Genomic DNA, 13,054 nt, shown 5'->3' with positions numbered 1-13,054 from the left:
TACCACAACTATATGTATAAGAATGAATGAGCAGTTACAGTATGCTAATTAGTTCACTAGGGACAGTTCTTGTTTTTTTCTGTTTATTTCCAATTGTTAACATAAATAAAGTTAACATGGATGAGAATGTTCAGTATTTCTTTCATTATAATGTATTTTCATTTTTGCATCTAAATTTCTTTTTAACAAATCAGTCACAAATGTATTTCGGCACGAGGATTCACGTATATGAAAGAGGGGCTATAAGATAACCATAAAAGCACAGCGGTGTTAATCTACTTCCACCCTGTTTCCAGATGTGGAATTCCTTGATTGTATTGCTCTCGAGGAGAGATTTCCAACTTCCGTCTCAATTTGTGTGTACCGGGAACCAGTGTATCCATGATTTCTTTGCCGTTCCGAATGTATTTCCTTGCTCTCAAACCGCTCATCCCTCTTGAAGGAGGGCAGGGGGTGTAGGGGCTTTCCTTTTAAGGAAATATATGTGGTTTCATATGTCATGACGCAGTCAAGGGAGGAAATAACAAATAATAGCTACTGTTTGCCGCTAGGAGGGAAGATAAACATGCTATTATCTGCTGTTATCCCCGGGGAGCAGCATTATGAATAACACCTCGCTGAATGTGATGCATTTCTTCCTAATGTGATTCTTTGCTAATCACTTTATCATCTGTTATTCTCTTATTTTGCAGAGTCTTGCAGAGTGATAGTAGGTTCATTCTTTCCAGCAATATCTATCAAAAATGACGTCAACGGCAACCACTCGCCATGTTGAACTTCTGAGTTTCCTGTGCCAGATAATGAAAAGTCAAGACTTTCTTTATATCCTGAGTTGTAGTCTGAACGATAAAAGACTTGCTGTGTCCGCAGCCTGCATCAGTCTAATGACGAGTAGGCTAATATGTCGGGATGCAAAGATGTGGAGCTCTGAGTCCGCAGGTTGCGGTTTTCTGTCTATAAGAAAAGGAATTGTAATTCTGCAGCGGCGGAGGCTCCCAGACTGAACGAGAAGCGACCACAGATGGAGAGACAAACAGTCAACGAGCGCTGCCACCTTCAAAATAAAAGTGTACATTAGTCTAACAAACGTGGGCGTGTCTGCGTGCCTTCTCTCTGAAAATGAATTCAGAATTATATTCTGAATTCATTTTTGGGTGTTAAATGGGATTTGGTCCCCCTCCTGCTAAAACAAACCTGTTCAGGGAGCTGTAAATTAATTGAACAAAATAAAATGAATAACTTTTAACATTATCTTTGTATTGAGCAGATATTCGAACAGCAATACATACATACACCAAATAAAATACGCGTAATTAACTTTTGTTGATACACACACATTGCATATTCGATTTTCAGCTACTACCAATTAATAATATCATGACATCCATCAGTTAATCTGCAATCTCGGCACTGCACAGAGCTGGAGAAGGTCGTAAGCTAATTATTTAAATGATAAAATTCCTCCCAACATTATGTCCCGCCTGCCTATCCTGTTTCTGAAATAGGTCGAGGAACAGAAGCTACACTCGTGGAATAGGCAATCTTGAAATATCAAGCTTAAAAGCGCTTTCCAATTCTGCCTGTCACTTACGGAACTAATATGGAACCAAAACAAGCACTGTTATATCACTATCTAAACATAATATGATTTGAACATATTGTGTTAGATGTAGGCTATTTTGTTCAATGTGTTAAGTGTCCTGAGATGACTTCTGTTGTGATATGACACTATAAATAAAATTTAATTGAAGTCGTTTTGTAAAATGATAACCTATAGTGTATTATACAGATTAAACTCGTTTTAATGAAAGTGTAGACGTTTCCACCATTTGTTTTTGTCGAAATAGAATTGATAGCTGGACTGTTTGTACGACTTAAGAGAATCAGCAGAATGGTTTTATGTTGAAAGTCGTAAGCGGAAGTTGAATATTCCGTTAAGTGTGTGTTGGTGGTTGGTGAACAGAGGCGAGGCCCGTCTGCTTCGCCATTCTCCTCGCTCTGTGTGAAAAAACAATACTCGCCAACGTTACATCCCAGACTGTACAACATCTGGACTTCCACGACCGAAGTCAGGAAACACCGGTCTGCTCCGGACAGCAGCGCGATGCTGGGCATTACTGAAATGACAAACGGGTAAGTGGGAAGTTTCAAATTGTTTCCCTAAAATTTGCCTGATAAGTTGAGAAGTTGACAGTTTCTCGCCGGATGAAAAGAAAAGACGCAGCCCCGGTATGTTCCACTCTCTCGTGGGCTAGGACGACTCTGATTTAGTCATGACAAACCATCTGCCGCGTTTCCTTTCATGCATAAAAGAGTGTTCGTTTAGCGACAGAATGTGCTTTTTATCACGGAAAGTTGAAGTTACATTAGCTACACGCTAACTTCGTGAAGCTAGCTAACGTAGCTCAGTTACTTTAATGTGTCAATTAGTCACTTAAATTGCTCGCCAGCGCCCCCCACCGTGCTATTGGTGGAACTATCTCCAGAGGGCAACGTTTTCTGGAAAGCAGTATGTTTGTGTCGTTGTTATCAGATGTCAGCAGGAGGTCTGAAAATGATGTAAATTGAATCTTTGCTGTTGGTGGCGCTGTTACAGCCTGTAACACACTTGTAGCTTAAATGTCGAATAAATCAATTAGTAACAAGTGAGAGATTCAGCTGACAGCGAGCCAGGCAGGAACACACTGTTTTCTAATAGCTGCTCAGCTTCAACTTTTAATTACAGGAAGATCAGTGCAGTTGGATTGAATTTATTTATTTATTTATTTTTAGCAAATGTCTCTCTGGTGCATGTAAAAGATTTTAAGATCTTGGCCACATGCTGTCAGATTCAATAAGTAACAGAGACTCTATTGTGTAATTCCTTTTATGGAAAAGGTATCATACCCTTTGAGATGTTGAGGTGTGTGTGTGTGTGTGTGTGTGTGTGTGTGTGTGTGTGAGTGTGAGTGTGTGTGTGTGTGTGTGTGCAGTCACTTTTGTGCAGCAGATGTGTGTAAACTGTCTAACAAAATACAACCAACATTGAAATACATCCTTAATTATATCTTGTATGTTGGTCGGTCTCCACAATGTTTTTTTTTAAATTAACATATAATAAATCCACACCGTATGTAATATAATGCCCTAAATCAATTTCAGAAACTTTTGCCAATGTGCTGATGATATAATGTCAGAGACAAGATCAATGTATTTCCCCCCAATGTTTGCTTTCTTTAAAAGACCATGCTTTTGTGAATAATAAGTCATACATCTGACATGAAAAAAATTATCGTAAAAACTATAAACTTCGCCAAATGTCAGCTGGGATCAGCTCCAGCCCCCCCCCGCGCCCCTGAATATAGGGTAAGCAGTTGATGATGGGTGGATGGACAATAAACTTTCGGGAATTCATCAGGGTATATTGTATCAGAGGTTTGATGACCCTAATTGCAAGGTGCCAAAAATTCAGAGGAGCATAACCAGTGCCTCCACACGGCTCTCAACATGGCGACAGCTGAGCAGGTGGCTAACAGCGCTAACAATGCAAAGAACTGCAACATTGCTGACACAGTTTAAAGTTTTAACCTGAGGGGAAACAGGAGGGTGTTTGTTATGCTTCCCTAACTGCACCCAGACTGACGCTGTTGTAACCGTCATATGAGCTTAGTGCAGTGCAGTGAGCTAACCAGCAGGGCGTGCTCACATGCACTAACATGCCCTAAAAGGCAGGAAACCTGGCTATGTAAACAAAGCACAGAGAAGCTCAGATTACAACCCACACAGAGGGAAAGCGACTTCATTACATGCAGGTAGCTATTACTCTTTACATTACAAATAGTTGTTTAATGCGATGCTATACTATCATATAGTTATCCTTTAAAAAAGAAAAAACCAATGGCTTTAAAAGGACCTACCCTCACATATTAGACAGAAGTGATACTCAAAGAATAGTAGAAAGAAAGAATTATGGGATGTTCCTTCATTTACTGCAGATCAATCTCCTCCCTGCACAGGAATGTCCACACAAACTCTCTGGACTTATTGCTTTCTGGACCACTTCCTGACCATCCGTTCCCTGGGGACTGCTATTCAGAGCCATATTTTTTTCCACCAGTGTGAATGCTACTGTGTGCACTGCCGAGTTAATTATGGCCTGGGATGAATCTGGCTTTTATAAAGCACTCTGGACACTCAAAGCTGTAAGAGGGCAATTCTTTTAAAGGCCTGAGGATTGCTGCATTCCCAACGTATTACATTTTCATCTGATTCCACTCTGTGTTGATACAACTAGAGCTTAGAAGAATGTCCCCGTCTCCAGTGTGGACTTGTCCTTGTTTGGAAGAGTGTGATGTAGGATTTGGACTGTGTGCGTATTAACTTGATGCGTGTGGTGTGAAGAAGTATTTATTTACACAGCAGCATAATTATAATACAAGACATGAGAATTATTGACTTATAATCGTTGTATAGAAGTTTAAGTTGTTGAGGATTTGGATGTCCTATGATCTTATGTCCTGGTAGCACAATAAAAGCCTACCACTGTCTTCACATTAACATGTATTTATTGTGAGGCAGACTAGGAAAGATATTGATATCAATCTTAGATTTAGTTATCAACATTTGCTTCCAAAGCAGAACAGAAAACCACTGTGACAAAGCTATTTGAGTGATGGAATCACTGCTTTCTCTAAAACTATAGGTACTATGAGATTTTAAATGGTTGTCAGTGTGTTGGCCATACGAAACATTGATGTTGTCATTGAGATCACCAGTCTGATGTAAATGTTTAGTATCCAATGATAGATAACTGGCTGACGCAGAAAGAACAGGCTTTGCAATGGTTCCTCCATGCTGTGTGTGAGACCTGTCATGCTATTTTTATTCCCATTTCAAAACATTCATACTATTTCTCTCCCAGATGAATGTCCAGAAAAATAAGCCTTTTGTATTTTGGTAGGATTTTACTCATCAATCCACAATACTTGCCTTGCATTTTCCTGTATGTTTTGCAAGCGCTTTATTCTGATATGCATAGGTTTTCTTTTGTATCGGCCAATTTCTATAAATTAAACATTATTTATCGGTCAGAGAAGTGTTTCATATTTCAAGGCACACCCATGGTTATGAAAGATCATCCACACAGTATAATGTGCCACTGGCAGCCAGTGTGCTCACTGTGTTTGGCCTTTCACTTATGGAAGCTGGATAGATACACTTAACTTGGCAGGTCTACGAGAACTACTTGATTATCCATTCAGTCTGGTCGTTTAAAGCCCTGATTATGCTTCCGCGTAGTGATAACGCAACGGCCACGCAGTTGCTTGGAGACCGTGATGGTTCTGCGTTGGGTTTACGTGTCGAAATGCAATTCAATGCCACACCGGTAGAGGGCGCTATGTTTTTTGTAAAGACTGACCGACCGACCGAGACTCTTGGCGTATATCGTCGTTAGCCTCGTTATAGCCTATTTGTTTACTTTCCGGCTTTAAACATCCACTATTTTTCAGAACTTGGTGTTTTATTTCTTTGTGCAAAAGCGAGAAGGTGCAAACAATAAAACGAGGTGCAAACAATAAAAGTAGCCTTTTAAAAGTTTAAATGGCGGTGTTTATGAGTGGAAACCGGATAGCGGTCTCCAGCGGATGTAGTTAGCGGACCAATCTAGGGATGCACGATATTGATTTTTTGAAGCCGATACCGATATCGATAACTTTCTGCTCCTCGGGACCGATACCGATAACCGATAATATTGTTATTCGTTTTTGAATGTATATTCAGATCAAATTCAGGTCAAAAACACTAATGACTAAGCTTAGGTAGATTTAGCATAGCTTTGCCTTTTACCAAACACCTAACCAGATGTATCACAGTGACATGATAATTATTACTATGAACAAAAGAAAGCCAAGAACAGTTTTGACTCTTCAATAAAATGACAATATTTATTTTTTTCAAATAAATATGTAAGTGAGTCAGTCAGTCAATGACAACTTTCCCTGAGCAGCATGGGATATGCACACACAAGTGCTGCTACATTAAACTGTTGGTCCTGATCCACACAGAAATGTAAACTACGGTAATAGGCAGAAATATCAGCAAAGCAACAGCCACTACTGCGGATGTGATCCCCTCCATTCAAGCGCTGACGCGACTGCTAAAACAAACGTTACCAACAGAGAACGGAGTGAAAACATCAAAGGAAACCCCGTTAAAAGCAGTGGAAACGCGTTTTGGTGACATCGAGGAAAAGCCACTGTATTATCTCTCAACTATATTGGACCCGAGGTACAAGGACCGCTACTTCACCCGTGCATCAAAACGCTAAACTACGGGCTCGCTGCTTCTTTAGCGGCGCCGGCGTCTTCATACGCTTTTAACACACCGTCGTAGCGATGGTGATGTGCGAGGTGACTTTTAAGGTTGGATGTATTAAAGCTCGATGCCTTTTTCCCTCCTCTTGGAACTTCTGCATTGCATTTGTTACAAATGGCAAGCGATTCAGTTTCCTCAGAAACTTTGAAGTAGTCCCACAGTACAGACGCCATGCGTGTTTGTTTACTAGTCTTCCTCCTCCACTCGCTCGCAGCCTCTACGTCACAGCCAGGCATGAGAAGGGAGCGCTCGATTTGTGGATTAACTCCCTCCTCCGAAACCTGTGATACCACAGTAACCACATCACATGCTAAACGGGAGGCGCCTAGAAAAAAACTAACGTCCCTCATCCCAATCCACCCGCTGTTTTAACACAAACATCCTATCTTCGGATTATCGGAGGTATTAATAATTGTATCGGATTTATCGGGTTGACGTCATAATTCCTATTATCGGGCCGATAATTATCGGTCCGATAATTATCGTGCATCCCTAGACCAATCACAGCCAATGCCGCTGCGTTGGTGTTGCGTTGGTATTGCGTCGCCTCAACGCGCGTCTAGGATTTTTGGGAGGCACACGTCAGGCCCTTGCGTTGGACGTAAGGGCGGTCTGCAAGGACGTAAGGGGTCCGCAAGCCCCCTTGCGTTGTGTCGACGCGGAAGCATAACTTGGCCTTAAGACTGCAAGTCACACCTAGTCATCCCTTCTCTTCTCTACCCAGCCTTTTATCTCCCCAAATCTCCCTCCTCACACCCCACCTCCATCCTCACTGGCAGGTTGGCTGTAAACACACACAGGATTAGAAGTTTGTGTGCTGGATTTACATCCGTCTCCCACAACACATACTGGCACATAGGCACAAGTGGACACAAACATATTCACACCCTCACACCCACACACACACACACACACACACACACACACACACACACACACACACACACACACACACACACACACACACACACACACACTCACTCCCTCCCCCCCACACACACACACACACACACACACACACACTCCCTCCCACACACACACACACACACTCCCTCCCTCCACACACACACACACACACACACACACACACACACACACACACACTCTCCCTCCCTCCCTCCCTCACACACACCACAGCAAACAGGAAGTGATTTGGCAATGCAGGCAGATAACGGCAGTAGGAGTGTTTGCAGTGACAGCAGAGCAACAGCAGTATATACTCCTCACAGTTCGACAGGAAACATTGGTAAGAAGATACATTTAAGTACCAAACTATTTGTAATTGTCGCATCTGCAGTTAGGCTGCATTACTTGATCCGTGTGATCGTTATACATTGTTTATAATACAGCTGTGTGCATATTCAAAAGGTGCACCTCTGTGCACCTTTTGAATATTATATTTAGCTGTATTTTCATGACTGTATTTCCTGTCTGTTGTGTTATATTTCTATTTAAACTGTAACTGCTATCTTAGCCAGGTTTTCATTGAACAAGAGAGTTCCATCTCAAGGGACTTCCTGGTTAAATAAAGGTTTGCCTAAATTTAAAAAATAAGTATTTTGCCTGTGACAGTCCAGATAAAGGAAGTCAGCTTCATGTCAGTGATGTTTATTACAAACATCTTTGCCCTGCAGCTCAGCATGTGGTCCATGGTGTTGGTACTTGTTTGTAAACTTCCTTTCATGTGTGTGAGTGATGCCAAAATTCCTATTAATTTATATGAATGATAAGTAGGTGTTGGTTAAGAAATAACATGCAGAAAAAAATGCTGAATACATTGCTTATTTTAACAAATTGTAATTCCACAGTCAACTCTACATACATGGAATACATTTACATTTATTGCAGTCATTGGGGTGTGCAGTGATGATAGAATAGCTGTTGTACCAGTGTTGTCCACACGGTGGCAGTGCACTCATGTGCTAGAGAGGTTGGTTCTGAAATGTCTACTCTGTTGTTTCTGAACGTGCATGAGAGAGATGAGCCAGTGCGAGTGTTTGTACCAAGACGGCAATCTCAGCACATTACACGAGCACAAAACTTAAATTCAAAACAAAAGTATTAGCTTGAAATCCCTCAGTGGTCATAGTGCTACAATTACGCGTTGCATACAACCTACACTGTGTAAACCAGTGCAGATTGCGTAATGTCTTGTCACTTACTTACCATACCAATATATTTAAATTGTATGACAGATTCCAAGTGAGCCAATCTTGTGAGTTTGTTGATTTCAGATATAAAGCCTAAAGCGATGATACGTCATGAATATTCTGGCATACTCAGACATGTCGGCCTGTGAATGTGACCCTGTTGTAGCTGCCCTAGGATGTGAAGCAGGTTTTGAAGTTAAGTTGTGTGTGTGTGTGTGTGTGTGTGTGTGTGTGTGTGTGTGTGTGTGTGTGTGTGTGTGTGTGTGTGTGTGTGTGTGTGTGTGTGTGTGTGTGTGTGTGTGTGTGTGTGTGTGTGTGTGTGTTCGTCAAACCCATGTGGAATGCTGAACAGGTCAAGGCAAGCTGCTGAAGGTGAATCCACGTGTGTTCATACCTATCTGTACATAAGGAGAGATATTGGTTAGTCCATACACAGCAATGTAACACCATACCAGACAGAGTGGTATACACAGGCTAAACACTGTTAACTTAAAGGATTTCAGAATCAAAAAAATCAGACTGCGTGTTGTGTTTGTGTGTGTGTGTGTGTGCCGCTGCAGCATGGCGGCAGTAGACGGCATGAGCGCAGCACTCTGAACATCTGATTACACCCGTCGTAACTGCCGCCGTTAATGTAGTCATGTGCACGATGATTTTGTGGAAGACGGTCTGGACAATGTGCTTGGTGTCGGCGATCAGAGTTGCTTACAAACAAGCACTCCGGAGTGGGAGAGTTTATCAACAACAATGGCACGCTCATGACCCGACGCCAAAACACCTGTTGGGCAGAGAGCCAGCTTTCACGGACCTCGCTGAGCTGGTGAAACCCCTGACGGAGCAGCAATGGTCGGCCTTTCAAGTCTATGAGAGGACCTTCCGGAGCAGCTTGGCGTCCAAGAAACATCATGAAAAACAACACTTTGTTTCATCGGCAGATCCTGGGAGGTGGATCCGCCTCATAGCCCTCCTGAACGGCATATTCTTCAAGAATGGTGTGCTTACAACTGAAAGCCATCGTGGAAGACCCTTTGGTTTCCCCCTTCTGAAGTTCGTAGTTCGGGTATTAAAAAAGCTCCCGACAAAGCAGCCGCTCCCGGAGGATTTAACACCGGCGCTGGCCTCCAGCTGGATTGAGGCGCAGCTGCGTTTCCTCCGGGAGACAGTGCAGCCTTCGCTAACAACTACGAGACGGGAACAACGGAAGAAGGTGAGCAGAGATAAACTGGCCTATCTTTGGCAGCATAGACAATCTAAAGCCATTCAAATTATCCTAAACAACAGCGAATATCCCGACCCCCCTCCGTGCCCCAATAATTGCGAGCAAGTGCAATTATATTATCAGAATAAATGCCGAGGGCAAACGTCAATTCATGACCCACTCCCTCCACCGCCCTGGCATGGCGCTGTTTCACACACGGAGCCAGACTATCTCCCTGACACTGCGCAGTTCACACAGACTGAGGTGGAGGCTGTGCTGCGCACTCTACCTAACAATAAAGCAAGTGGCATGGACGGTGTTTCATATGAAGATCTCAAAGCCACGCAGGCAGCTGAAATAACATCAATTTTTAATGTCTGCTTGGAAAATAGGAGAGTACCTGAGTCATGGAAGGGGGCTCTCGTTCATAGAATTCCCAAAAAAGACAATATTCCGGACAATCCATCAACCTGGAGAGACATTTCCCTTTTGCCTACCATCTATAAAGTGTTCATGAAATGTGTTCTTGCCCGAATACTACCATGGCTTGTGGATGTGGACATTCTGTCGCCCAAGCAAAAAGCCTACATCAGCAGGCAAGGCATGAATGAACATGTGTTTTGTCTCAAAACAGGTATTGATGATTTTAAACATGAGTCCAGTAAATTCTTTGCAGTTTTTTTGGACTTTCGTGATGCATTTGGAACTTTAGCACATAATGTCATGATAACAGCTCTGGAGGAAATACATCTGCCTCAGGTTTTTATTGACATTGTTAAAGATGTTTACTCTGGTTCATTCATACAGGTTATCTGTGGTAAACAGCTCACAGACCCAATCCCTCTCCAAGTGGGCATTAAGACTGGCTGCCCCTGGAGCGCAGTTAACTTTGTGTTGGCGCTAAACCAGTGGTTAAAGTGGCTTTGTAGCTGTGTCACCTGTAATGTTATCTCCCCTAACCCCGTCCAGGGGTATGCAGACGATGTTCAGATTGCCTCTCGTCAAGAGGCTGTGATCAACAACATGCTCTCCAGAACAGACTCCTTTTTGGAGTGGTCAGGATTAGAGGTTAAAGATTCAAAATGTGCAGTTTTTTATGAAAGGCGGAGTGGGGGGAACCGTTGGTATCACTCTAAAACAGATACAATACCTGTGTTCACTGTTTGTAATAAGTCACTCAGAGTTTACTCACGTCATGAAACGTATACATATTTGGGTCATAAATTCAATGTGGCAGGTGAGTGGAAAGACCAAGTCGATGAAATTACATCAGAATATTACAGCAGACTTGAGTCTATAAATGTATCCCCACTGCCACTCATCATGAAGCTGGAGGCAGTTAGAGTAATTGCATTGTCCAAGGTACAACATCTTCTTTCTAATGTACATGTTCCACGAAAATCACTATGTGATTTGACGGATAAAACTGTATATTTTGTAAGACAATGGACTGGCCTAAATACACATACAACACGCAATATCATATTTCATAGTAAGAGTGAGGGTGGTCTGGGTGTTCCTAATTTTGAATGGACATATATTGCTACGAGACTTTCCCATCTGTTGAATATGTTGAACAATGATGATAAATATGTCAGAGAGCTTGCCCGAGCTTCTCTGTTCCTGGACCTAAGAAGACGCAAGGTCCCTCTGGCTCGTGGGTCGGAGCCTAACTTCCTGGGATTCAAGAGGAAACCCAGTGGAAAGCTGGACAGCCGCTCTCCTGGCTTCGGTGTGTGGTCAGACTGGCCTGACCTGAACGATCTGTGTTGCTGGGCTGATGTTACCCTGGAGTGGACGGGGTCTGACTCTGAGACCGTGGAGGTCTCAGAGGAGGTTATATCCGACCCCAACATCTCTGTAAAAGCAACTGTGAATGTATGTGGGACAAAACATCTACTCCCACTGAGAAATGCTCGAGGTCACCTCTTGGGGGCGCAACAACGGAGGCAGCGGCAGCAATGGACTGAGCTGAGACTTCAAGGGAAGATTGCATGTCTCCCAGCTGCAGACCACTCTGTCTCACACGCTGTGTTCAGAAATGCTGCCCTGGATGAGAACATTGTTACATTTGCTATAAAAGCGAGACTGCAGGTTTTACCAACTAAACTGAACCTGTCCATCTGGTTTCCAGGAAGTCATGCTCCTTACTGTATACACCATGGCAGTGAACAAATAGCTGAAACCATGTCTCACATCTTAAATGGTTGCCATGTTTACAGAGGGCTCTACATATGTAGGCATGACAGAATTGTAGATTTGATATCAGCAGATATCTCTTCTATCTTCAGGTCTTCCATCATGCTGTATAAACATTCTACTGTGAAGCCGAGTATGTTCAGCCTGTGTAATGATGTCTCAATGTTCTCTCATGTAACAGCTAATACTCCTGATGTTGTTGTTGTTAGTGAAAATCATAGAGAGGTGCTCATTCTGGAGGTCGGCTGTACCTTTGATTACAGCCTAGAGGAGGCCTTTCTGACCAAAGTGCTGAAATATCAGCAGCTGAAGCAGACCATCTCTCAGCTAGGCTACAGGTGTAAACTTCTAGTCTTTATATTTGGTAGTCTGGGGCATGCGCATAAGTTGGTTGTGAGGGGCCTTCAGATGGCCGGCCTCCCTAAAAGAAGAGCTAAACAGTTGGCCAGGTACTGCTCAGTCTCAGTTATTATTGGTAGCCGTTCAATCTGGAGGAGACGTTGTTTTTTGTATCCTTAAATGTCTGTTTTCTATCTGACCTGTAGGTCATTTTGTATGTAACTGCGTTCAGCTGCCCAGGCGTTTTGTGTCTGACCGTCTTCCATTGTCAACTGCACTGGCAGTGTTTATGTCCCTTGTGCAAGAACCCTTGTACTTCTTTATATGTGGGCATAAATAAATATTTAAAATGTGTGTGTGTGTGTGTGTGTGTGTGTGTGTGTGTGTGTGTGTGTGTGTGTGTGTGTGTGTGTGTGTGTGTGTGTGTGTGTGTGTGTGTGTGTGTGTGTGTTCGTCAAACCCATGTGGAATGCTGAACAGGTCAAGGCAAGCTGCTGAAGGTGAATCCACGTGTGTTCATACCTATCTGTACATAAGGAGAGATATTGGTTAGTCCATACACAGCAATGTAACACCATACCAGACAGAGTGGTATACACAGGCTAAACACTGTTAACTTAAAGGATTTCAGAATCAAAAAAATCAGACTGCGTGTTGTGTTTTACAGTGCTGCAGTCTGTTTACATCTGTTTCTTCTTTGGTTGCTTGTTGACTTTGCTTGTTTGGTTTTCACGTCCTCTGACCAATCCTGTCCCTGCTTTCGGTGATGTCATAGAGTCTTGTTTGTAATTAAATATGTATGAGAGGCAAGTTT

At 42.8% G+C, this 13,054-nt stretch overlaps 1 protein-coding gene across 2 annotated transcripts in view; it reads left to right on the top strand.

Moving 5' to 3' along the window:
• The first annotated feature begins 1,975 nt into the window (after nucleotides 1–1,975).
• lims2 (LIM and senescent cell antigen-like domains 2) overlaps nucleotides 1,976–13,054 on the top strand; it is a 31,506-nt gene continuing 20,427 nt past the window's right edge. Inside the window, exon 1 of one of the 2 annotated variants that reach the window (XM_084023639.1) lies at nucleotides 1,976–2,133. In XM_084023639.1, coding sequence (XP_083879765.1) covers nucleotides 2,105–2,133 — 29 coding nt within the window. In that variant the 5' untranslated portion in view covers nucleotides 1,976–2,104. Of the gene's footprint in view, nucleotides 2,134–7,507; nucleotides 7,601–13,054 lie in introns of those variants that run through there. The other variant, XM_084023640.1, reaches the window with a different exon arrangement.

This window comes from Eutrigla gurnardus (genome assembly GCF_963514095.1).
Source record: "Eutrigla gurnardus genome assembly, chromosome: 12".
NCBI classification, from domain to species: domain Eukaryota; kingdom Metazoa; phylum Chordata; class Actinopteri; order Perciformes; family Triglidae; genus Eutrigla; species Eutrigla gurnardus.
This window is presented reverse-complemented; position numbering and strand designations above follow the sequence as displayed.